Source organism: Garra rufa, chromosome 24 (genome assembly GCF_049309525.1).
Source record: "Garra rufa chromosome 24, GarRuf1.0, whole genome shotgun sequence".
Lineage (NCBI taxonomy): Eukaryota > Metazoa > Chordata > Actinopteri > Cypriniformes > Cyprinidae > Garra > Garra rufa.
The window spans coordinates 21,593,294-21,618,971 of record NC_133384.1 but is presented as its reverse complement, the minus strand read 5'-3'; the positions used below and the strand labels follow the sequence as shown (position 1 = coordinate 21,618,971).

Genomic DNA, 25,678 nt, shown 5'->3' with positions numbered 1-25,678 from the left:
CGAAAGTAGTGTTCGGAAGTCTGATTCATTTCCCCGAATCGGTTCTTTCGAACAGTTCCTTCAAACGAAGCGCTTTAAGAATGATTCGGTGGTTCTTTACGTCATGATATGGTCCCTTGGCACATTACATGCTCTAAAACATTCCAGTACATTATCCAGTATATTTTCGCTTATGTATATATATAGTAGGCCAGGCCTAATGTCATAAGTCCCAGTTCAATTTGTTAAGGCCACCAAAGTCAGGAAAGATAGAAATTGGAACTTAAATATAATTTGGATTTACAATAAGCGAAAATTAAATACATTTATATCTCTTGGCTGCTAAATAAATAAAATTGAGGATTAATCGCAAATAATTGCATCCAAAATAAAAGTTTTTGTTTATGTAATATGTGTGTACTGCGTGTATATTTATTATGTATATATAAAGACACACACATACAGTATATATTTTGAAAATATTTATGCTACATATATATATATATATATATATATATATATATATATATATATATATATATATATATATATTACATAGGATATATTTACATATCTGTATATATTTATATTCATATATTTTACATTATACATAAATATATTTTTTATATAAACAATTTTTTCTTATTTATATTTAATTTATATTTAATATACAGCCTACATAATAAATATACACAGTTAACACACATATATTATGTACACAAAAACGTTTATTTAGGATTAATCGTTTTCGTTTTTTTTTTAATTAACCTATGGATTTAACTAACTTTGGTTTGCGTTTTTGGTTTGAATTTGTTACTAAAAGTAGTACAAGTACAAGTACAAAAATTTCCAGAATATTTTATTTGTAACATCTTTGCTAGCTAATTCGGCTAACTGAATTATTCAAATCGTCAGTTCACTTCAAATGATTTTTTCATCGTCTGGATATTTAAAAAAAAAAAAAAAAAGAAACGGTTCTTGGTTCAACGAGTCGGGCAGTTTTGATTCAAGAGCCGCTCGGGCCGATTCAGTTCAATACATGCACTAAATGTTCAGAGCAGTTTCATGAACCGGTTCAGCTGACTCGTTCAAAAGAGTCGACTCCAAAGAACCATTCCTTCACGAATCGGACATCGCTACAAGACAGATACGGGGGTGTTTTGACGTGCGGATGCGGCTCGGGCAAGCTGCGGTGGATGTGATTGAGCTCCATGATTCTCCCCTCTCGGGGCCAGAGTTCACACCATCCGAGGGGAACGTGAATAGGTAATGTTATTGAAATACTAATATCATCACCCGTCGATGCTTTATTGCCACACGCATTTTGTTAGATGTCATTGTCGCCTATTGTACAGACGATGTACAGACAGTAAAGGAAAAAAATTTACGGCGAGCCGCTCTGTGCCAGAAATAATGAGATATCGATATTTGTGCGTGTCATAGATCCGGATTGGATACGCCTTATTAACGAGACAATTCATGCAGGTGGCATCCACAGACATTTTAATTCAACAGAGAAAGCGCTGTTATTTCTCCTCCCCCTCCCTCCATCAATTTATTTTTGTTGTCTACCTGTTTATGAACGCACAACCCTTTCTGAAAAATAAGGTCAATGTATTGATTTGGAAAAGCAATGCGTGATGGGTGTCAAAAATGGTGGTTTTGTGAATAGATCTGGACTGCAGAATGCTACTGAAAACCGTTGGCTCAATAAATAAGAGATGTGCATATCATTCCACACTGAACATGTCAGATATTGTTTGCTTGCTTTGCAGATGTTTAAAGACGAGCCATTAATTGCATTGTTTTGGTATGTCAGCTCAGCTGAACAAACATTTAATTCTTCATCCGCCAGGCAGCCAGATAAGCACGAATGTGCCATTTTGCAAGTGAGAACACAGACAACTGTGACAAGCAGCTAAAGGTACAAGGATACAACAAGTGAGTGGCCTTGAACAGCCCTTGCGGTCAATATCTAAACACTCCCTTGTGATTAAAAGTCATCAGAGAATCCAGCATAGAATAGAAATACGAATGGCAGCTGCCCAAAGGCCATTAGGCATTCCAGCCTTATGTAATGAAGTCCCACATCATGCTACCAAGGACCAAAGGATGAGGTTTAAGCCCGAGCTGCTTCGTTTGGATCAGACTATCCACATTAAGACATTTACAGTGTGCGGGACGAGTGAGCATGGGTATGTGTGTCTGATGAGACGTTGACAGGGCTTTGTAGTGGGAACAGAGAAGCCTTGTGTCCTCATGTTTTATTCATGTCCAGCTGCAAGATAAAAACAGAGGCAGGTAGTCACGGAGATGCCGTCGACAGACCAAGCGTGGGGCTGCTCATGGATGCACAGCTGTCGGATACTGTGAATACAGGCGAAGGTTGGCCCAATAGAATGCCCCCTGCTGTTTGGTGGCCTTGAAAAGCCAAGTATTAAAAGACTAGTTCAGGGGGGTTTCAATCTTTTAGACGCTGCAGACCTCAAATTTGACCATCCTCATATGAGGGACCCCCATGAAACTTAAATAGGTTAGGCATATTGAATTGAACAGACAAAAACAAGGCTATGAGGGAAAAACTTTTAGTCTTTATAATGGCACGTGCTATACATTCATAACTCATGACTTTACATTTTCGCCGACAATCTATTGAACGCACTGTACTTCTTCTATCCCTCAAAGCCTCGTTTTGATTCCTGTCAAAAATTAAATATGGTGCTATTCTGACTAAGGGCTATTAGATCCTGCTTTATTTGATTTTATATTATTTGAACACTTTACATGAGGTTCCGTTAGTTAGTTAGTTTATTTATTAACTAACATGAACAAACAATGAACAATACATTTATAGTATTTATTCATCATTGTTAATTAATGTTAGTTCACAGTGCATTAACTAATGTTAACACAAAACACAACTTTTGATTTTAATAATGCATTAGTAAATGTTGAAATTAATATTAACTAAAATGCGGTAGTTTATTCTTAGTTTGTTAACTAAAGTAGTTAACTAATGAAACCTTGTTGTGAAGTGTATTTTATTTTAGTAAAACTTTACAATAAGGTTCCATTAGTTAATGTATTACCTAACATGAACCAACAATGAACAATACCTTTATTACAGTATTAATTCATCTTTGTTAATGTTAGTTAATAAAAATAGTTGTTAAACAAGTAGTTCTAGAAAATGTTGAAATCAATATTAACTATAAGATTAATAAATGCTGTAGAAGTACTGTTCATTCTTGGTTCAGTTAACTAATGAAAACGTATTGTAAAGTGTTACCATTTTATCTTGGCATCACTTTACAAAAAGGTTCTATTAGTTAATGTATTAACTAACATGAACAAACAATAAACAATACATTTATTATAGTATTTATTCATCATTATTATTTCATGTTAGTTCACAGTGCATTAACTAATGTTAACACTAAAACACAACTTTTGATTTTAATAATGCATATTAAATAAGATTAAAAAATGCGGTAGAAGTATTGTTTATTCTTAAGTTTGTTAACTAAAGTAGTTAATTAATGAAACCTTAATGTAAAGTGTTACTATTTTATTTTATTTTACACTTTACAATGAAGAATACATTTATAATATTTATTCATCTTTGTTAATGTTAGATAATAAAATAGTTAGTCATTGTTTCAAGTTCAAGGTAATTCACAATGCATTAACTAATGTTAACAAGCACAATATTTGATTTTAATAATGCATTAGTAAATGCTGAAATTAACATGAACTAAGATTAACCAATGAGCCTTATTGTAAAGTGTTACCTATTTATTTTGCTTAATTTTATCATTTTTCTTTAGACTTTTTTCCCCACAGACACCAGTTTAAAAAGCTCCCGGTGTAGTTCACAGAAAAGTGAAAATTCTGTCATGTTTACTCTTGTTTATTTCTTTGAGCTAACGCAGATATCAAGATTTTCTGTGGAAAATGGCTACTAAACTAGTTTATGCTTTGAAATACAGCACACAAATCAATTTTATGTTACATTTATGGCACTTTTTTGAAGGCCTAGTCATTCACCTTCGTTATGCTGAAAAGACAGTTTTCAGAAATTCACCTTTTGTGTTCCACTGATAAAAAGAAAGTCGTACAGGTTTGAATTTCCTTAAACCGTTCTTTTAAATCTGCAATCAAAAATAGAACCAGGGCCTTCAGAGGAATGATTTTAATTATAATCTAGTAGGTTTTGATTAATATTTGTATTTAATGACTTGGATAAGTTTGCGCCCACCCCCCGATCTGGCTTTTATGAACACATTTAAATCTTATATAGTATCTATTTTTGTCCTTTTCTCTCGCCCCCCATTCTCACTTTCACATCAGAACCTCTTGACTCCGCGCTCCCTGCCTCAATCCTAGATAATTCTCTCTCTGCGGGATTGAAAGATTGCTCCAGGCGAGAGAGCAAGAGATTACACTGTCAGATTAATGTGCAGGAGTAAACCCACACTGCTCTGCAACATAATCTCATCCTCACAACACATGGCACACACACAAACACGTTCTCTCATTCAGAACAGTTACCTCACTTCTTCTCCTTTAGGGTGATGTCACACCGTCTACCAGGGGGTGGCCGTCCCCTGCCGGAGTCGCACAGCCTCTGACGTCCATGGGGCGGACGCCCCTGCAACCGAGCCACTGAGTGCGTGTGTGTGTGCGTAGACGAAGCCGAGCGCAATGGGCAGTCTGGGAGAGGGAGTGGACCCGGGCATGGTGAGCGAAGCTCTTCTGGAGGCCCTTTGCTCTGAATGTGGACAGATTCACCGCACCTGGGAGAACCACCTTTATAACTATCGTTTGGAAGTAGACGACGATTTGGTGTGCCACATCTGCCTTCAGCCGTTAGTTCAGCCCCTGGATACACCATGTGGCCACACCTTCTGTGCCCGCTGCCTGCGCAGCTTTCTGCAGGAACGGGACTTTTGTCCGCTGGACCGCGCGCATCTGCAGCTGCAGGTCTGCCGGCGCTCCAGCATTCTGGTGCACAAGTTGCTGGATAAGTTGTCGGTCACCTGTCCGCTGACGCCTTCTTGTTCTCTCAGCATGCCGCGCTGTGACCTGGAGGCACATCTCAAACACAGGTAAAATAATCATGAATATTCACAGTTATATATTTAAAGAGATAGTTACCTAAAAATTAATATTCTCACCTTCATGTCGTTCCAAACCGGTAAGACATTCGTTCATCTTTGGAAGACAAATTAAGATATTTCTGATGAGCTTTCTGACTCTGCATAGACAGCAATGCAACTGACACGTTCAAGGCCCAGAAAGGTAGTAAGGACACTGATAAAATAGTCCATGTGACATCAGTGGTTCAACCTTAATTTCAATGTTGTGCATTTTTTGGTACTCTCGCAAATGTGTGTCGAAGACTGACACTGTTTTCTTTCCACACAAAAAGTGTAGGAGCATTAACTTGTTATTTTCTTACTGGCTATTCGCTGTCACAAGGGTTCACTGGTGATCGCTTCCGTTTCCTTTATTTCATGTGGCGGTTCATTTGTTTGTAGGATTGGGCGAGTAGGGGGTCCAACTTTCTATTGACTGTATTGCTTCCGTATGATTTGTATCCGTTTGTTTCATTAAATCAATGCAAGTTAAAATTAGCAAAATAGCAGAGGTAAATCAGTATCAGTTAACAATATTTCAAGTGTAATTTATGAGATTTGTTGTATTCTGAATAAATTTTTTCTTTGTAAAAGACAAAATTGTTGATTAAACTGATTTCAAAATGAGGATTTATAAGTTTGAATATACATTAAGCCAAAAACTATCATAACATCTTCAGGATACTTTACATTTTTACAAAACATCCCATGTTTTGGTAGTGACTGCTCATTTTCAGTAGTGACAGTAATGCTTTTGGTAGCAACCACATCCCATTACAGAATATTAACTCACATACTACAACACTACTAAAACATACTAAAATACAAAAAAAAAAAATGTGCATAACTGTACTAAAATGTTTTCTATTTCCCCCAAATATGAGGATAATACGTTCCCTACCGAAACAATGATGACATGTTTCTGTTGTGAATGTTTCGGTGGTGGCATAACACACTAAAAAACAAAAATGTCACCACCAAAACTCCACCAAATGTTTTGGTTGCGACTGTTTCAGTAGTGACAATTTTAGATACTTTTAAACTTAGCTGAAAGATGCTAATCAGCACATGGTTAGCTAGCACAGTTCTGAACAGTGATAGACATAAAAACTAAATGTTTCATAAGTTTCATAATTTACAAAGAAAATAGTTTTTTTTTTTTTTAAACATCACTGTTTAAAAGATTAAAAAGATACCTAAAAAACAATGGAAAAAAATGTCATAAGTTGAAATTTAGGGGTTAGGGTTCAATTTCCCAATTGAAAGTACCTAATAAATGATGATTTTATATATATTAAGCTTACTGATATTTTAAATATTATTGTGGGTTTCAATAGATAATAGAATTTTAGTAAACATCTAAGATTTAAATACTTAAATGCTTTTTAAATGTGTTTTTTGGTTGTGGGACAGCAGTTTGGACCAATTCTGTGGAATGGCACATATATTTTAGAAATATATATTTTGTGTAATACTTACATTTAACATATTTTCCACAAAACTGTAGACTGCGCGTAAAAGTATAAAATCTTTTTGCCTTTGCAGCCAAGAACCACCCAGTTTAACAGGAAGGAGTCGTCTGACTAGCATTTTTTGTGCATGTTTGAGTCTACACTAGCATAAAGGTAGCCTCAGAGCTGACAGATAAGCCAGAAAACTTAATTTTGAGGTTTTTGACCTTTAGCCCAGTTTAGTTCCCTCAAGATTTGTTCTTCAGAAGGATTCATTGCACCAGCCTGGAAATACAAATGCGTTTTCAAGCAAACTGATACTGAAAATAACATGCCAGACAGCATTTCAACTTGTGCATAACCACATGTCTGAGGGGCTTTTAAGTCAGAACATGCAGAAGGAGTAAATATCATACTCAGGTATCTGTTAGACAATGAAGCTTAGCAGACAAAGGCTCCAGTGACTTTTGGAGTCACTTTCTTTTGAGTGGAGCCTGCCTGGCTTGATCTGACTTCCCATCTGGGGATTATTTGCCCCTTTGTCATGTGATGGGAGATTAGTCGGGTCCTGTGTAATGCACTGGACAGCAGCAGTTTCATATTCTCTTCAGCCATGCTGGGAAACTTCAACTCTAGAAACCTTTTCAACCACTTTTTCTGTGAGACTGCCAAGGGCAACCCAGAGCTATGGTGAGTTGGAGAGTCCAGTATGGTATTTTGTACTAAGAGTTAGCAGGTGTGTTTAGTTTTGAGAGAGTGGTATACATTTTAAGATTAGTTCTGGTGCACAAGATAGGATTGAATGTGCCTTTGGAATAGCTGAAGGTCTTGGCCTATTAAGGGTTTGGTGTAGAGTTTGATGTCTGAAGCCAAACGTGAGTTGAATAGTTCAAAGTTGAGTTCGTTCACAAATCACGTGACAAATTAGCATAGTATCAACTGTTGTAAAGAAAAAACTGATAGAACTTTTTCAATTTTTGTCACTATCATACTCCCTAATTTACTCTTATTTGCAAGAATGTTTTATTTATAGCTCAATGGAAGAAGACCCAAGGAGATTAACCTTAACAAGGCGCTAACACCGTCCTAAGAGAAGGCTGAGAGTTACTGCCGGAATTAGCCATCTTCCCTTAGCTGTGTTGACAATCCGGTGCTTTCTTGTTATACTATGAGACCTCAGCGTGTAATACTATCCTACAGGTCTTTGTCCCCACTGATGCGTACAGTAATTAATTAGCGCTGTTAATTATATGACAGTCATGTTAGCAAAATGCTGAAATCCTCCAACCTCAAAGGCAAAGAAAGATCCCATAGCTATTGTTAACTAAAAGTAAAACTGAAACTATTCAAAAATAGATTTTGGAAATAAAACTTGCCTGAACAACCTAAAACTGAAGACAAAAAAATAAATAAAAATAAATAAATACAGTTGAGGTCAAAAGTTTACACACACTTTGAAGAATCTGAAAAAATGTTAATTATTTTACCAAAATAAGAGAGACCATACAAGATGCATGTTATTTTTTATTTAGTACTGATCTGAAGAAGATATTTCTCATAAAAGACATGGGGAGGGAAAATAGTTGAATTTATAAAAATGACCCTGTTCAAAAGTTTACATACACTTGATTCTTAACACTGTTTTTTGTTTGTTTCGTGATAGCTGTTCATGAGTCCCTTGTTTGTCCTGAACAGTTAAACTGCATGCTGTTCTTCAGAAAAATGCTTCAGGTCCCTCAAATTTTTAGTTTTTTTTTTTTTCAGCATTTTTGTGTATTTGAACACTTTCCAGCAATGACACTATGATTTTGAGATCCATCTTTTCACATTGAAGACAACTGAGGGACTCATATGCAACTATTACAGAAGGTTCAATCGCTCACTGATGCTCCAAAAGGAAACAAGATGCATGGGGGGTGAAAACTTTTTGAATTTGAGGATCAGGCTAAATTTAACTTATTGTGTCTTCTGGGAAACATGTAAGTATCTTCTGTAGCTTCTGGAGGGCAGTACTAAATAAAATAAAAAAGATAGTTAAGGCAAAATAAGAAAAATGTTTACACTCCTGGCTCTTAATGCATTGTTTTTCCTTTTGAGAAGCAATGAGTGTTTGAACCTTCTGTAATAGTTGCATATGAGTCCCTCAGTTGTCCTCAGTATGAATATGGATTGTTGGAAAGGGTTGAAAAACCAAAGAATTTGTGGGACCTTAACAGCAGGCTAACTATTACTAAACAAAACAAAAAACAAAACAGCTGTGGCTCATTCAGGTAACAACACAGTATTAAGAATCAAGTGTATGTAAACTTTTGAACGGGGTAATTTTTATAAATTCAACTGTTATTCTCTCTTGTAGACTATATGTAAACATTGTTTATGTGAAATATCTTATTCAGGTCAGTACTAAATAACAAAATAACATGCATTTTGAATGATCCTTCTTATTTTGGTAAAATAATTAACATTTTGCAGATTCTGCAAGATGTGTGTAAACTTTTGACCTCAACTGTAAATTAACGCTATATAGATATAATTTAAACAAAAACTAAAGAAACTGACAAAAAAAGAAAAAAAAAAAACGAAAAAACAACTTAATAAACTTTAATAAAAATATTAAAATGTAAATTAAAATATATATAAAAACAAAAACTCATTCAAAAATGTTAATAAATGCACTAAAAACAACACTGCGCTAGACAGGGTTTGAGAATACAATATCAGGACCTTTACTTTTCTGTAGGTTCCTGGAACAGTATCTGCCCTGAGGATGTAGTGCAATGTTTCTCATTTGCTTCCTTTTTCTTGCCCTTGTCTTCCATTTCATGTCAACTGGACCTCTGTGTGCTAGCCTCCCGAATATTCCAGTTATTGTATTTATATATTTGCATCTATGTGTGTGGGTCTAGGTGTCCTGGAACACAGAGTCAGCGAACAAAGCTGGAGCGGACGCGGATGGAGGGAAGCGAGGACAGGGTCACGGCGACCAACCCTCCCAGATCCCCCCAGACTGAAATAAAGGAGAGTACGCCATCACCACCTGCTGGATCCAACGCGAGCAACAATGTTCCTACATGGACAGAAGAACCTGGCGTAGACAACCCTGCCTTTGAAGAAAGCACTGAAGAAGACAGTGAGTACCCTAAGCAGGACCACAAGCACCAGTAATCAGATTGTAGCAAAATTGTCCCTTCTCCAATAAGTGGCATTCTTAAGGCTGTTCTGCTGCACTCAGTGATACTGCACTCTGTATTTTTAGGATGACAAAAGGTTTAAAAATAGTGCTTATCAATGTCAAAATCAAATCAAAGAAGACGGGTCTTTAATGGTCACAGAACCATTTTATGGCGAATTTTATTCGCCGATGCAGTTTTAAAAGAGACATGTCATGAAAATCAGAATTTTTCTGTGTTTAAGTACTATAATCGAGTCACCGTATATCTACCAACCCAGAACATGTGAAAAAGGACAACCCAGTAACTTTGCCACTCAGATTTCGCTTCCCCCCGTGACATAGAAAGGGGATCTTATTATAATATTACTGCCCCTTAATCTGCACGTTTCCACCCACGGCATTGCCATTTTGTTTTCTCAAGTGTCAATGGTGTAGCAGTTCTAACGCCATGACAACTGTTCTGTCATTGGCTGAACAGACAAGCAGAAAACACTACAGTCCCAGCCTCAGAGGAGACAAGAGAGCAGTGGATTTACTGATTTATTTACTGTATATTATGCTGCTGCCACACAGATCTAATATAAACACGCAATTTCTTACCCAGCTGTTTACCTTCACAGGCATAACCAACTGTTTTTGTAACTTCTGCGTTTTTAACATAAACTTGTGTGTATCTGACAGTTTCAGCGCAATAAGACATGAAAGAGAACTCACATGCTGTATTACAACTGCTTTAATATAGCATGTGACAGTTGAATAGTAGTTGAATTTATAAAAATGACCCCGTTCAAAAGTTTACACCCCTTGATCCTTAATACTGTGTTGTTACCTGATTGATCCACGGCTGTGTTTATTTGTTGTGTATTTGACAGTTTAAGTGCAATAAGACATGAAAGAGAACTCACATGCTGTATTAAAGCTGCTTTCTGTTTGCGTGCTATGGATTTGTGTGCTCAGATATCTGTAATGTATATCAAAAGTTTAAGCTAATATGGCTTTAAAACATGATTTTAGCGTGGTAGACATGATATTTAAAACCAAACAGATGTTTTTTAGCAGAGTATCTGACATACAAGCTGTAAAAGAACAGCCGTTTTCTGAAAAAGAGGGCGGGAAGCAGCAGCTCATTTGCATTTAAAGAGCCATGCATTTTCAAAATGATATAATAAATGATATGAGGGGTGTTTTAAACTGAAACTGGACACCTTAAACTCATATTAAATATAGTAAATATGGGCATAATAGGTCAACTTTAATGGTGAAAGAGTGTAAACAGTAGCTAAATATTTCATTTCTAACAACTTTAAAGAAATAGTTCACCCAAAAAGGAAAATTCTGTAATTAAATACTCACCCTCATGCAGGGGCGTAGCAACCGGGGGGAACTTTTAGAAACAGGTGATTCTGTCCACCGCACTTTTTTTGACCTATAGCGCCAATATTTCCGCCCCTGGTCTCTGATTTGTTACTTAGATTTGAGTGAACTAACATTTAGCCAATCACAGCGCGAATCTCTTGGGCGTCTGCCATGAGCTTCAAATCTTGTTGCTCTTGTGAACAGAATTTATTATACTGTATGAACACCACCTTGGGGTCACATGACCATACTGCCCCCCCCCCCCCCCCACTTTTAAATTGGCTGCTACGCCCCTGCCCTCATGTTGTTCCAAACCTGTAAGACCTTTATTCATCTTCTGAACACAAATGAAGATATTTTTGATGAAATCCGAAAGCTTTCTGACACCGCATAGACAGCAACGCAACTGACATGTTCAAAAATTATTCTTTTTGCACACAAAAGGTATTCTTGTAGCTTCATAACATTACGGTTGAACCACTGATTTCACATGGACTATTTTAACAATGTTGTCCCTACTACCTTTTTTACAATCATTAGGTGACATAATCTTTCTTAATTACAGTAGATGGCCCAGTTTTAACAATACTTTTTTAGTTTATTCCATTAGAGGTTTGTATTAGAACATGCTGCTGAGCTTATATAATATAACTCTGTGGTGACTTACATGCTTTATGGAGGTTATTTCAGCTGTCTTTCTATCCCTCAAAGGTGTCCATGGTCTAGAATGTGCTCCTCCACGTGTAAAGCGCCCTCTTAGCAACCCGTGCATCCATCTTCTCCGCACTGGCAGTTCGGCCTCTTCGGGATGGGACTTTGTTGAAACTCTGCCTCTTTCTGCTGAAGAAGGTATGATTATTTCACACAGTCCTAGACTGAAACACAATCACTTTGTTTTTTAAAGGAATAGTTCACCCAAAAATGAACATTTTGTCCTCATTTACTCACCCTCATGTCGTTCCAAACCTGTATAAGTTTTTTTCTTGATGATATTTTGAAGAACCAAACAGATGTTACTGTTCCTCATTGTCCCCATTTAATCAACTGTTTGATTACCAGCATTCTTCAAAATATATACAGTTGAGGTCAAAAGTTTACATCCCCCTTTCAGAATCTGCAAAATGTTTATTATTTTACCAAAATAAGAGGGATTATACAAGAAGCATGTTATCGTTTATTTAGTACTGACCTGAATAAGATATTTTACATAAAAGATGTTTACATATAGTCCACAAGAGAAAATAATAGTTGAATTTATAAAAAATGACCCCGTTCAAAAGTTTACATACACTTGATTCTTAATACTGTGTTGTTACCTGATTGATCCACGGCTGTGTTTTTTGTTTAGTGATAGTTGTTCAGCCTGCTGTTCAGAAAAATCCTTTAGGTCCCACAAATTCTTCGGTTTTCTGATTTTGAGATCAATCTTTTCACACTGAGGACAACTGAGGGACTCATATGCAACTATTACAGAAGGTTCAACCGCTCACTGATGCTCCAGAAGGAAACGCGATGCATTAAGAATTTGAAGATCAGGGTAAATTAAACTTATTTTGTCTTCTGGGAAAGATGTAAGTATCTTCTGTAGCTTCTGAAAGGCAGTACTACATGAAGAAAATTAGGCAAAATAAGAAAAATGTACACATCTCCATTCTGTTCAAAAGTTTACACCCCCGGCTCTTAATGCAGTTTAACTGTTCAGGACAAACAAGGGACTCATGAACAACTATCACTAAACAAAAAAAAGCTGTGGATCATTCAGGTAAAAACTAAATGAATGTAAACTTTTGAACTTTTGACTATTATTTTCTATTTGTAAACATCTTTTATGTGAAATATCTTATTCAGGTCAGTACTAAATAAACAATAACACACATTTTGTATGATCCCTCTTATTTTAGTGATATAATTAACGTTTTGCAGATTCTGAAAGGGGGACGTAAACTTTTGACCTCAACTGCACTTCTATCTTCAACATAAGAAAGAAACTCATACAGGATTAGAACGACATGAGGGTGAGTAAATGACAAAATGTTCATTTTGGGGTGAACTATCCCTTTAAATACCTTTGATATCCTTGTTTGGGGTCTGTACATCTTGTTCTTCAGGTTGTGTGAAACTTCCATCTCTACCTGAAGGAGAAATCACAACAATTGAAGTTCATCGTGCGAATCCTTACACAGAGCTGGGCATAAGTATTGTCGGTGGAAACGAGACCCCCCTGATAAATGTGGTAATACAGGAAGTGTACCGTGACGGCGTTATTGCCCGAGACGGACGACTGCTGGCCGGCGACCAAATACTTCAGGTATTGTCGTCACTGCTCCGAAATAACCGTCTGATTAAAAAAGCCATTTCGCTACTATTTAAAGATCAGCCTTGATACTGTAATCAATCTCTAAAGAGCTCTAATGAATAGTGGCTGCAGAATCACTATCTGCATGAGTAGACGCAGAACAGCATTCTTCAAACTGCCATTCACCAATTCGCCTTTTTTCTACCCTTCCCATTTGTGTGCAGGTGAACAATGTCGACATCAGTAATGTGCCCCATAACTTTGCTCGCTCTACCTTGGCCCGTCCCTGTGCTACTCTCCAGTTGACGGTTCTGAGAGAGCGCCGCTGTTCTGCTAGGCCGCCTGCGGCGACGGCTTCGCCCAAGGGCAGCCCTGCCAGCATTCGCATCACCCTGCACAAGCGGGAATCGTCAGAGCAGCTGGGGATCAAGCTGGTGCGGCGTACAGATGAAGCGGGTGTGTTTATCCTGGACTTGCTGGAGGGAGGGTTAGCCGCTAAAGACGGACGACTGTGCAGCAATGACAGAGTGCTGGCCGTCAACGAGCATGACCTGAGACACGGCACGCCTGAGCAGGCAGCTCAGATTATACAGGTAGAGAGAAAGCATGTGTGTGGGGCAGTTCAGGTCAAGATAAGGACGCTAGTAGACCTTTGTTAACTGATAAATGGATGATATTAAAAATCTATACTGTGTTGTCTAGATAAATGAAAAACAAAATACTAATAACTTAAAGTGAATCACAGCATGAGTTTAAATTCTGGATATTTCTTTTTAAGATTTGATAAAGTTTATTCAGTGTTATTCAATTATCAGTGTTGTTAAACATTAACTTTAATTGAGCAGTAGATAACAGCAAAGGTATTTTAATTACCTTTGTTTATTGTATTTTAGTGTTATTTTAGTATTGTTTATGTATTATAGTATTTATTAATATTTTTAATTAGCTTTATTTGATATTAATAGTTTTTATTGTTAGTTTAATAATTTTGTTATTTGATTGAATTTTTTCCCATTTTTTCATCGTTTTTAATAATCTTATTACAGCAAATAAAATTATTTTTATTTTATAAATTATTTTATTTCATTTAGCTGCCATAGCAACATTTCTCCTTTTCATTCAATTTTTTTAAGTTTAAGTTTTTCTTTTAGTACTTATATTTTATTTTATTTCAGCATTTTTTAACATTATGTGAGCAATAGATGGTGGCATAGGTAATCTAATCATCTTTATTTTATTTTAGTAGTACATTATGTAATTTATGACTATTCTGAATTAGCTTAATTTTTATATATTCAGTTTCACTGTAATTGTATTTACGTGCTCTCGTGATTTTAATTACTTTATATTTTTATATTTCTTTGTTTATTTTATTTAAGTGTTATTTTAGTATTGTTTATGTATTTATATACTATTTATTAATTAGCTTTATTATTATATTTTTAGTTTTTTAAGAATTTTGTAATACTTCAAATAAAAAAATATTTTATTTATTTTAACTTCCATAACAACATTTCTCATTTTTTCTCAAGTTTTTGTAAGTTTAAATTTTTCTTCTAATATTTTAATTCTTCTTAATAGTTTATTTCAGCATGTTGTTAAACATTAAGTGAGCAATAGATGATGGAAAAAATAATTATATTTGTTACTTTTAGTAGTATTGTGTACTTTATGTAATTTATAAATGTTTTGAATTAGCTTAATTTTTATATTTTCAGTTTCATTGTAATTTTGGTTATTTTGTCATTTTAATTAGTTTTTTATATTACTATAAATACCAATTTTATTTTTGTTTATTTTATTAGTTTTCTCTAGTATTGTTTATGTATTATAGTATTATTAATAAGCTTTATTTCATTTTGTTGTTTGCTTGTCATTTATATATATATATATATATATATATATATATATATATATATATATAATTTTTATTTATTTATTTATTTTTAAGTTAGCCTTAGCTTTATTTTAGTTTATATCTGTTTAGTACTTCAAATAAAAAATATTTTATTTAATTTAGCTGCCATGCCAACATTTCTGTATATTTTTTGTACATAAGTTTAAGTTTTTCTTATAATATTTAAATTTTATTTTATTTCAGCATGTTGTTAAACATTAATAGATGATGGCAAAAGTAAAATCTAATAATATCTAGTAATCTAATAATTTTATTTTAGTAATATCTAATTATCTTTGTTATTTTTAGTAGTATTTATGTAGTTAAATAATTTATTAATATTTTGAATTAGCTTGAATTTCTATATTTTCAGTTTTACTGTCATTTTCTTACTGTGCCCTCCTCATTTTAATTAGTTTTTATATTTCTATAAAAATGGATTTCATTTGATTTCCATTGATTCTGTTAGTCTTATTTTTATAATTTATTATTTTTTATTTATTTAAAACATTTACATTAATATTATTTTAATATCACTAAATTATTAAAATATTATGTCATGTATTTAAAGTTTTTAATTAATTATTAGTTTTATTCATTTTAATATTTCAACTAAAATAGTTTTTATTTCAGTAGATGCCATACTAATTCAAAATATCAAAATTTCAGTTAAGATTTTCATGTAATATTAAGCTTTTATTTTAGCTTTATTTAAATTAAAATAAACAGTGTCAGATTTAAAAATACAATACAAAAATCTCTAATATCAACCACTAACCAATATGATTACCAACAGTGTTGAGGAAAGTTACTTTTTAAAATAATGCATTACAGTATTGTGTTACTGCATAAAAAAGTAACTAATTGCATTACTTTGTAACTTTTTATTGAAAGTAATGCAATACATTACTTTTGCATTACTTCTTGTCATCTTGAGTGGGCTATCTTATTTTTTTTTTGTAACAAAAAGCCGAAAAGTTAATTTCCCCTTCACACCAAACGTAAAATTTAAGCTTTAGGCAAAAGGAAGTGCCTCTGCATGTCACTCCCAACACAGGCCAGAAGAGGTTGAGAAAAACATCTTTTTCTCGTCAATTAAAAACTAAATGTGTTACTTTACTCTTTACTTGAAAAAAGTAATCTGACTACGTAATTCGCATTACATCCTGACAGCCACCCTAGTGTGGTGGTGACTTTTACTCTGGCAAACCTCTCACATTTTCTTCAGAAAATAAAAATCTAGTTTCCTCTAATAAATATTCTCATAATAAAAAAGCTATTGTCATCTCAGTGCAAGTTTGGGACATTAGGACACTGTCTGTGCTGCCCTGCTCAGAGGATAATGTGATTGATAGTATCTTTATGTCTACGTGAGCTGCTTTCTCCCATCTGGCTGCCCCGATCACACAGCGAAAGGGCAGCTAAAGCATTATTAAGAATAGCACTGGCGGACAGCAGACTGTCTTTGTTAGATATAAAGCCACCACGGCGCTCAATATAAGAGTATTAGGTATTTATACCGACCGCCTACTGTCATCTTCTAGGCTAGTGGAGAAAGAGTCAATCTGCTGATTAGCCGGTCCAGCAAGCAGACTATGGCCGTGCACATAGGCTCCACCTTGACCAGGGACGTTTGGAGCCATGAACACATTCCGCCGCTTCCCTGCACCGCGACCCCAAGCCCCGTCCCAAGTCTGCAGCTTGCCAGGTCTTCCACCCAGAGAGTGAGTATGAATGCCTGCGGCCAAGAGCTGTGTGTGTTGCAGAATCTATTTTAGCATCGTGGAGACGTAATTAGGGAGCCCTATTTCCGAAGCATCTGGGTAGCTTCCAGTTTTTCCATGAGTTCAGACCACAACCTTAATTACTCCTGGTTGAATCTATTATGAGATCAATTACGAAGTTGGAGTAGAGCTGATCCCGTTGGGATGATGAACAGGACTCTAGTGAGAGCTGATCAGAGTGTCAATTTAGAAATGGGCTTCCCGTTTTCCTTCTCCACCTCTGGGACAAATTTGATGCTCTGCTGCTTGTTTTTAGGATCTCTCCCAGTGTGTGACCTGTAAGGAGAAACACATCACTGTGAAGAAGGAACCGCATGAGTCTCTGGGTATGACTGTGGCAGGGGGACGGGGAAGCAAAAGTGGAGAGCTACCGATATTTGTGACGAGCGTCCAGCCCCATGGCTGCCTGTCGCGTGATGGACGTATCAAACGTGGTAAATTACCTAAACCGAATTTTCTTAAATTAACATCTAGATAATCTTGAGTTTAAGCAAGTTGAGTTTGTAGACTTCAACATTGAGTCTGTTCACTTTCTTAATACATATTCCTGATCTTATTGTGGATGATTCACTGGTTTATGTTACTCTGCAGATTTTTCTTTTTTTTAAAGAAATACAATTCCACTCCAAATAATCAGATGAGGTCAATAATAAATAAATATATTTAAAACTGTATTTAGTGATTGAGATTTTCAGTCTTTTTAGACACTTATTCAAGACTCAGTTAGATAAGCTGTTCACTAAAAGTAACCAACTAATTATTTTGGGAATCGGACTACACTGGTTGTGTTGTATGCATTTGATTCACTAAGAAGAACTGAGTCATTAGAGTCATTTGAATCATTCATTCAGGAATCAGACTACACTGGTTGTGTTGTATGCATTTGATTCACTAAGAAGAACTGAGTCATTAGAGTCATTAGAATCATTCATTCAGGAATCAGACTACACTGGTTGTGTTGTATGCATTTGATTCACTAAGAAGAACTGAGTCATTAGAGTCATTAGAATCATTCATTCAGGAATCAGACTACAATGGTTGTGTTATATGCATTTGATTCACTAAGAAGAACTGAGTCATTAGAGTCATTAGAATCATTCATTCAGGAATCAGACTACAATGGTTGTGTTATATGCATTTGATTCACTAAGAAGAAATGAGTCATTAGAGTCATAAGAATCATTCATTCAGGAATCAGACTACACTGGTTGTGTTGTATGCATTTGATTCACTAAGAAGAACTGAGTCATTAGAGTCATTAGAATCATTCATTCAGGAATCAGACTACAATGGTTGTGTTATATGCATTTGATTCACTAAGAAGAAATGAGTCATTAGAGTCATAAGAATCATTCATTCAGGAATCAGACTACACTGGTTGTGTTGTATGCATTTGATTCACTAAGAAGAACTGAGTCATTAGAGTCATTAGAATCATTCATTCAGGAATCAGACTACACTGGTTGTGTTGTATGCATTTGATTCACTAAGAAGAACTGAGTCATTAGAGTCATTAGAATCATTCATTCAGGAATCAGACTACAATGGTTGTGTTATATGCATTTGATTCACTAAGAAGAAATGAGTCATTAGAGTCATAAGAATCATTCATTCAGGAATCAGACTACACTGGTTGTGTTGTATGCATTTGATTCACTAAGAAGAACTGAGTCATTAGAGTCATTCATTCAGGAATCAGATTACACTGGTTGTGTTACATGCATTTGATTCACTAAGAAGAACTGAGTCATTAGAGTCATTAGAATCATTCATTCAGGAATCAGACTACACTGGTTGTGTTGTAGGGATGGCGAAAACTAAAAAAATTCTTGACCGACCACCGAGCCTCATTAGCCGGTTGAAACCGGTTAACCGATTAGTTTAAAATATGGTACGCTATTTGAAATAACAGCCATTTCGAGCCGCTCCTGCAATTTCGCAAGTCTGTCGCATCTGGCCGCGATCACACCGAACGCGTCTTTTAGTTCTAAAAACGCGAGGCGCACAGCACTGCCTTTTTTTTGTGACTTTTAATAAAAGAGCGTGCTGCGTTTTTTTTATGTTGCTAAGCAACGACCAAAACAGCTGTCCTGTCAGTCAAATCAAAGGATTATAGCGTGAGCACTCTAAAATCTTAGTTTTATGCATAGACTGTTTTATGCTGTTAAGTAAACTGTCATATTAGCAGAAACCCTAAAAAATACAGCTCCGGGTTACCCACGATAGACACCAAAGGTTTCTCCTCTATTTCTTGCAGTCTCCGGACTTTAAAATTCCGTCACCACAACAGAAGGCCCGCCTCTCCATTCATTCGATTGGACAATGGAAAAGAACGCGAATGACGTTGGGCGTTTTTCCGCTCAGAGTTGATTTTTTTTTTCAACTTCACGCGCTCAGAGCGCTCCTGCAAAAACGCCTTCGGTGTGATCGCAGCCTCTCCAAAGAGTATAGGTACTTCTATACTCTTTGGCCTCTCTCTGCCGCTCTGCCTCCCGCACACACACACACACACACACACACTGCCACTCACGTCACTTTTTTTAAAATCCCCTACAGCGCGAAACATGAGTCCCGCAAACGCGGCGCCGAAGAGCTTGTTGTATGTAATCGTAGGACAAATGGCTCCTTAGTTTCAAATGGTTTGGGTACAAGGTGATCGCTTTGAAAATAAAGGCGTTTGTCTAGGTTAGAAGCTCATTTGAAACATTGCCACGGCTCATTTAAGAAAATGACAGCTCCGAAGAGACGCCGCTTTAGTTTCGGTAGTGCCAACCATAATAAAGAAAGATGATGATCATCATCACCTTATCGGTTACCACTGAAATGTAGATGTAATGTATTTCCAAATCTAAGCCCATCTTATGCGGAATGTTGCCTAATAGACTGCAACATGATAAAACCAATGGATAAAACAGGCACCTTCAGAATGCGTAAAAGACGCACCGGCACTTTTTTTTTTAACCGACTACCGACAACTTTGACCGGTTAACGTTGATACGGTCAACCACCGGTCAAACGGTCATCGGTTAACATCCCTATTGTGTTGTATGCATTTGATTCACTAAGAAGAACTGAGTCATTAGAGTCATTAGAATCATTCATTCAGGAATCAGACTACAATGGTTGTGTTATATGCATTTGATTCACTAAGAAGAAATGAGTCATTAGAGTCATAAGAATCATTCATTCAGGAATCAGACTACACTGGTTGTGTTGTATGCATTTGATTCACTAAGAAGAACTGAGTCATTAGAATCATTCATTCAGGAATCAGACTACACTGGTTGTGTTGTATGCATTTGATTCACTAAGAAGAACTGAGTCATTAGAGTCATTAGAATCATTCATTCAGGAATCAGACTACACTGGTTGTGTTATATGCATTTGATTCACTAAGAAGAAATGAGTCATTAGAGTCATAAGAATCATTCATTCAGGAATCAGACTACACTGGTTGTGTTGTATGCATTTGATTCACTAAGAAGAACTGAGTCATTAGAGTCATTCATTCAGGAATCAGATTACACTGGTTGTGTTACATGCATTTGATTCACTAAGAAGAACTGAGTCATTAGAGTCATTAGAATCATTCATTCAGGAATCAGACTACAATGGTTGTGTTATATGCATTTGATTCACTAAGAAGAACTGAGTCATTAGAGTCATTAGAATCATTCATTCAGGAATCAGACTACACTGATTGAGCTGTTTGTCTTTAAATCACTAAAAACAACTGAGTCATTCCTTTGAGAATCAGACTACACTGGCTGTGCTAAATGTGTCTGATTTACAAAAAAAAAAAAAAACTCATTAGGTTGTTTTTGAGGAATACACTGTTTCCCACTCGTGTCTGTAATGATGAAGTGCACTGAAGCGAAACCTGTCTCCATGGGGCCTCAGCCGCATTTCAGTCCTCTCTGTGTCCCTAAGTGTCTTTGTTGTCTCTCTTTGCTCAGGGGATGTACTGTTGAGTATTAATGGTCAAGATTTGACCTATCTGAGCCACAGCGAGGCAGTGGGCACTCTGAAGTCCAGCGCCGCGTCCTGCTCTGTCCAGCTGAGGGCACTAGAGGTGAACACAGTTGAAGAACCGGGCCCAGAAGAAGAACTTCTCCCTCCGCACGAAAACGACTATGACGCAAGCTGGTCTCCATCATGGGTCATGTGGCTTGGACTTCCCAGGTAAGAGTGCAGTCAATCAAATTTAGTAGAACTTCACGTGGGAGATCGTTGATGAATGAAACAAGCGACACAGGGCTATTAAAGTAGATGTACTTTCGGAAGAGTCTAAATGGCTCTCGTTGAACTCCATTGGGAGGCATAAAAATAGCATGCTCACCTTGCTGAGCACTGATCCAAATAACCCTAAAATAGTCAAAGCAATCTGGCCAGGACTACCATCATGCCAGGTTCACCTAGTTTTTTTTCCATCCAAATCTGAGTGGAACAGCTTTGAAGAGAGAGAATGCAGCTATTTTGATGATTCAGACAGAAAAAATATCTGTAGTGTTGATGTGTTTTGGATCAGCAGCTTTATGCAGCACTAACCCACGAGGGGATTACGGCTGTGTCGTGATGTAAACATCAACAGCTGCAGATTATCAGATGAAGCATACATGTGGAGATGACATGCTCCTAGCCCACTTCAGCCCAGTCTCAGGTCATTCAGTCCAGTCTCATTCCCTCCCTTCTGTCCTTCATCATCTGTCCCCTCTGCTTTGACACCCTTCTGCTTCCTTCTTCCTATCCTGTCATTGTGCCAAATCCTCCATTTCTAAATATCTCCTACTAACATGCATCTAAAATACAATTTTTGACTTGTGGGCGATAAAATGGATGGGAGAAATGTATTTCCTGATGATGCTCACTTACTTTTCCCCATCATTCTCTTTCTTTCTGGCTCTCTGTCACAGCTACCTGCATAGCAGTCATGAGATCGTCCTCCGCAGAAGTCACCCTGGCAGCTGGGGCTTCAGCATTGTTGGAGGTTATGAGGAGAACCACAGCAGCCAGGCGTTCTTTATCAAGACTATCGTCCTTGGAACACCTGCTTACTACGATGGCCGTCTAAAGTGAGCAAACACAACAAAACAAACAATAAACAATGATCTAATGCTTCACGACTAAATGATAATGCACTTTCAGCATTATCTTGATTAAAATGTTAAAAAACAAACTTGTATCTCTGGCCATCTCTGTATCTCTGGTGTTTCATAAAAGATTCCTTTTTCTGATATATACAAAACAAAACTCTACTTATATTTAATTATAATTGTAATTTAATGACTATATTTATTAATTATGGGTGTGTTCACACTTGTTATGTTTGGTTTTTTTGGTTTGATAAAAAAAAAAACTGGTGAAATTGCTCTGTTAGTGTAGTTCTTTTGAGTAAGGGTGTGTTCACACTTGTAGTTCGGTTTGTTTGCTTCATTTGATCCACACCAAAAAAGAAAATGATACATTTGGTCCTGGTCCACTTAGCGTTCACCCTAGCATTTTTGAAAGCGAACACCCTAAAGGCCTTTTCACACTGAGTGAACGTGGAAGAAATCGGACAGTGTTCTCCTCCAGATCACATAATTCAGTGGAAAATTAATAGAAAATATATAAAGAACATATGATCTGTTCTCAGATGCAATGATAACGAGTGCATCCTCTTCTCTCTCGGAATACTCTTCAGGTGCTTTTCATTTCTTATTTTTGCATCCTCGTTTCCTTTCCTTGCTTCCTTTCCTCGCGTCTTAGCTCCACCCCCTTAGGATACGAGGGAAGGATTTAAGGAAAGGAAATGAGGATGGAGGAATCAAAGGAGGAACATTGGAATATTCGTGACCACTCAAGCGTCACTTCAAAGCGCCATCAGCTGCGCTAAAGGGATCTGCCCATATGTTGTTAAAGTTCGTTATTTAAGGCATTCATAATAATTATTAACAAAGCAAGATGCCCTGTTTAAATATATGACATTATTTACACTGCAAAGGTAAAATATAAATGTAAATTATTATGACATATCTGAAGGGGGAGGAGTGCGTCACGTTTAGTCGATAAAACACTTCCGCGTAGGTGTATCCTTGCTCAAGACACCTCAGGAAGCCTCCTCACTCCTCGATCCTCGCCTCCTCACTGTGCAATTAAAGAATTGAGATGTCCTACAAGATGGCTGAGCTTGATCGCTTTCCGGGTTATAGGATGGAGGACGGAGGAAACGAGGAGGGATATTGAGAAGCACCCTTCTTCTGTGTTTGTTTAAACTCGTTTTCGAAACAGCGCCACCACTCGTCCTTTTGTGCAACAGCAGCTGCTCCGGGCATGTGATGTAATGCTCAAATCTTATTGGACAGCCGTGTTTTTGCTTTATTAGTCGGACTGGTTGTTAAAAAAAACATTTGCTTTTTCGGAGCGTGAATGTTCACGGTCATAGGAATCTGTTGTTTTATTCCAGTGTGTCATCGTGTGCAATATTCGTTACGCTTTTTCCCACTCAGTGTGGAAAGGCCTTAAGTGTGAACGCTGCACACCAAACAAGCAGATTGAGACCGCTAAAAACATGGGTCTCGGTCCGCTTCCAAACAAACTCTGGTGCAGTTTGAATGAAATATGAATGCAACACGGACCAAATACTTCTAAACAAACCAAAAACAGGAAGTAATGACAAGATGCAATGCTATGCAACAAGATTTCACAAAAGGGGACAAGCGGTATGTCCAAAACAAAATCAGCAAACGTAAAGCAACGAGTAGGTAAAGTGCCTTTTATGAGCTCTTTGTGGTGAAAATAAAATCATTTACACGCAACAATGAGTGCACTTTGTCCAGCAAACTGCATTCTCGAACGCACCTTTTGCTTCTGTTTGGGTGTTCGGTGAGTTCAGTCACGAAATATACGTCATTCAACCCGACCAATCAGGTTGTGAACGTATCACTATGCCTTTAGGATTTGATATCTTTAGGTTCGCTGTCAAAAATGCCAGTGTGAACGCTAAGCGGACCAGGACCAAATGTATCATTTTCTTTTTTGCTTCGGACCAAATCAACCAAACGAACTGAACTACAAGTGTGAACACACCCTAAATGAATTGTCTTAAAGGATTTGTTTACTCCTGAATAAAAATTTCCTGATTATTTTCTCACCCCCCTGTCATCCAAGATGTTCATGTCTACCTTTCTTCAGTTGAAAAGAAATTGAGGTTTTTGAGGAAAACATTCCAGGATTTTTTCTCCATATAGTGGACTTCAATGGGGATCAGGTCCAAATTGCAGTTTCAATGCAGCTTCAGAGGGATCTACACGATCCCAGCCAAGGAATAAGGGTCTTATCTAGTGAAAGGTCATTATAATAATAATATTATATACTTTTTCAACCACAAATTCTCATCATAATCATACATAATCACATCATTAAGTTAGTTCTTCATCTGTGTACTCCAGTTCAAAGCGTTAGGATAGGGCTTTCTTTGCACATTCTTTTTGTAAAATAGCAGATCGTTTAGCTACAGAAGACCCTTATAAAGCTGCATCGAAACTGCAATTTGGACCATCAACCTGTTGGTTCCCATTGAAGTCCACTATATAGAGAAAATTCCTGGAAGGTTTTCCTCAAAAACCTTAATTTCTTTTCGACTGAAGAAAAGACATAAACATCTTGGATGACAAGGGGGTGAGAAAATGATCAGTAAATTACCATTGAAACAATAATTCTTTAGCAATGCATTCATAAGATTGCATGGTTTTGTTCCCTATCCAGGTGTGGTGACATGATAGTGGCTGTAAACGGTCTGTCCACGGCTGGCATGAGTCATTCAGCCCTGGTGCCCATGCTAAAGGAGCAGCGGAGCAGGGTAGCGCTCACCGTCGTGTCCTGGCCAGGAAGCCTGATCTAACCCCGGCGGGACACCATGCCTCACCTCAGACAGCGCTCATATCTGTGTGTTCTAATGGTCCCATGTGTTCTACTCTCTGCCACGGAGGCACCATACTGTCAAAGCCAGAGTCTCGGAAAATCGAATGCTTTTACTTGATGCTGAATAAACCAGGCCTTAGAAAACCTGCCACGCCCATGAGGCCACCCCCCTCTGGAGAGCAGCCTTAAGGTCTCCCCTCACCATGCCGATCAGCAGTCCACTCTACCGGAGGTTTTATATACATGTTATCTCTAAATGTGATCTATGTTTGTGAATGTTTGTGTAAAAGAGAGACCGAACAAAAGTATGTGTGCAGGTATGAATGGATGAATGTGCACAGCTGTTTAATAAATCTTTCCCAGTGCGGATACAAGAGTTTAGCCTCAGTCGATGTGTAAAAATGACTTCTAAACCCACTTATAATCGGATTTGATCTGGCCTTTTTGCTACAATAATCTTAGAGAAGTCTAACGTTCCAAGCTCTCTAGAGATAAAATATATATGGGATAAATATTTGCCATTTCAAAATGCTTTTAGAAAATCTTTGAAAAGATTAGCAGCGATATCTCACAGAGGAGAGGATTTTAGCATTTTCTACCATCTTTGGGCAAGCTTTCAAGGTTTGGCTGGTTAAGCATGTCCCATTAGCTCATGCTGGTAAATGCTATTGCTACACCATCTGGCAGGAAAAAGAAAGTGACT

The 25,678-nt window shown here is 36.9% G+C and overlaps 1 protein-coding gene across 1 annotated transcript; it reads left to right on the top strand.

The window, feature by feature from the left end:
* The first annotated feature begins 1,107 nt into the window (after positions 1–1,107).
* lnx2a (ligand of numb-protein X 2a) lies at positions 1,108–25,351 on the top strand. Its single transcript, XM_073830832.1, has 11 exons — positions 1,108–1,245; positions 4,550–5,087; positions 9,475–9,698; positions 11,808–11,945; positions 13,205–13,404; positions 13,617–13,985; positions 16,834–17,013; positions 17,330–17,507; positions 21,030–21,255; positions 21,987–22,145; positions 24,820–25,351. The coding sequence occupies exons 2-11, from the start codon at positions 4,684–4,686 to the stop codon at positions 24,953–24,955; spliced, it is 2,214 nt and encodes a 737-aa protein (XP_073686933.1). The 5' UTR covers positions 1,108–1,245; positions 4,550–4,683; the 3' UTR covers positions 24,956–25,351.
* Positions 25,352–25,678: the final 327 nt, after the last annotated feature.

Coding starts and splice junctions, on each gene's coding strand:
- lnx2a (XM_073830832.1), top strand. CDS start 4,684: ATGGGCAGTCTGGGAGAGGGAGTGGACCCGGGCATGGTGAGCGAAGCT. Junction 9,699..11,807: donor AGAAAGCACTGAAGAAGACA/GTGAGTACCCTA, acceptor TATCCCTCAAAG/GTGTCCATGGTCTAGAATGT. Junction 17,014..17,329: donor CCAGGTCTTCCACCCAGAGA/GTGAGTATGAAT, acceptor GCTTGTTTTTAG/GATCTCTCCCAGTGTGTGAC.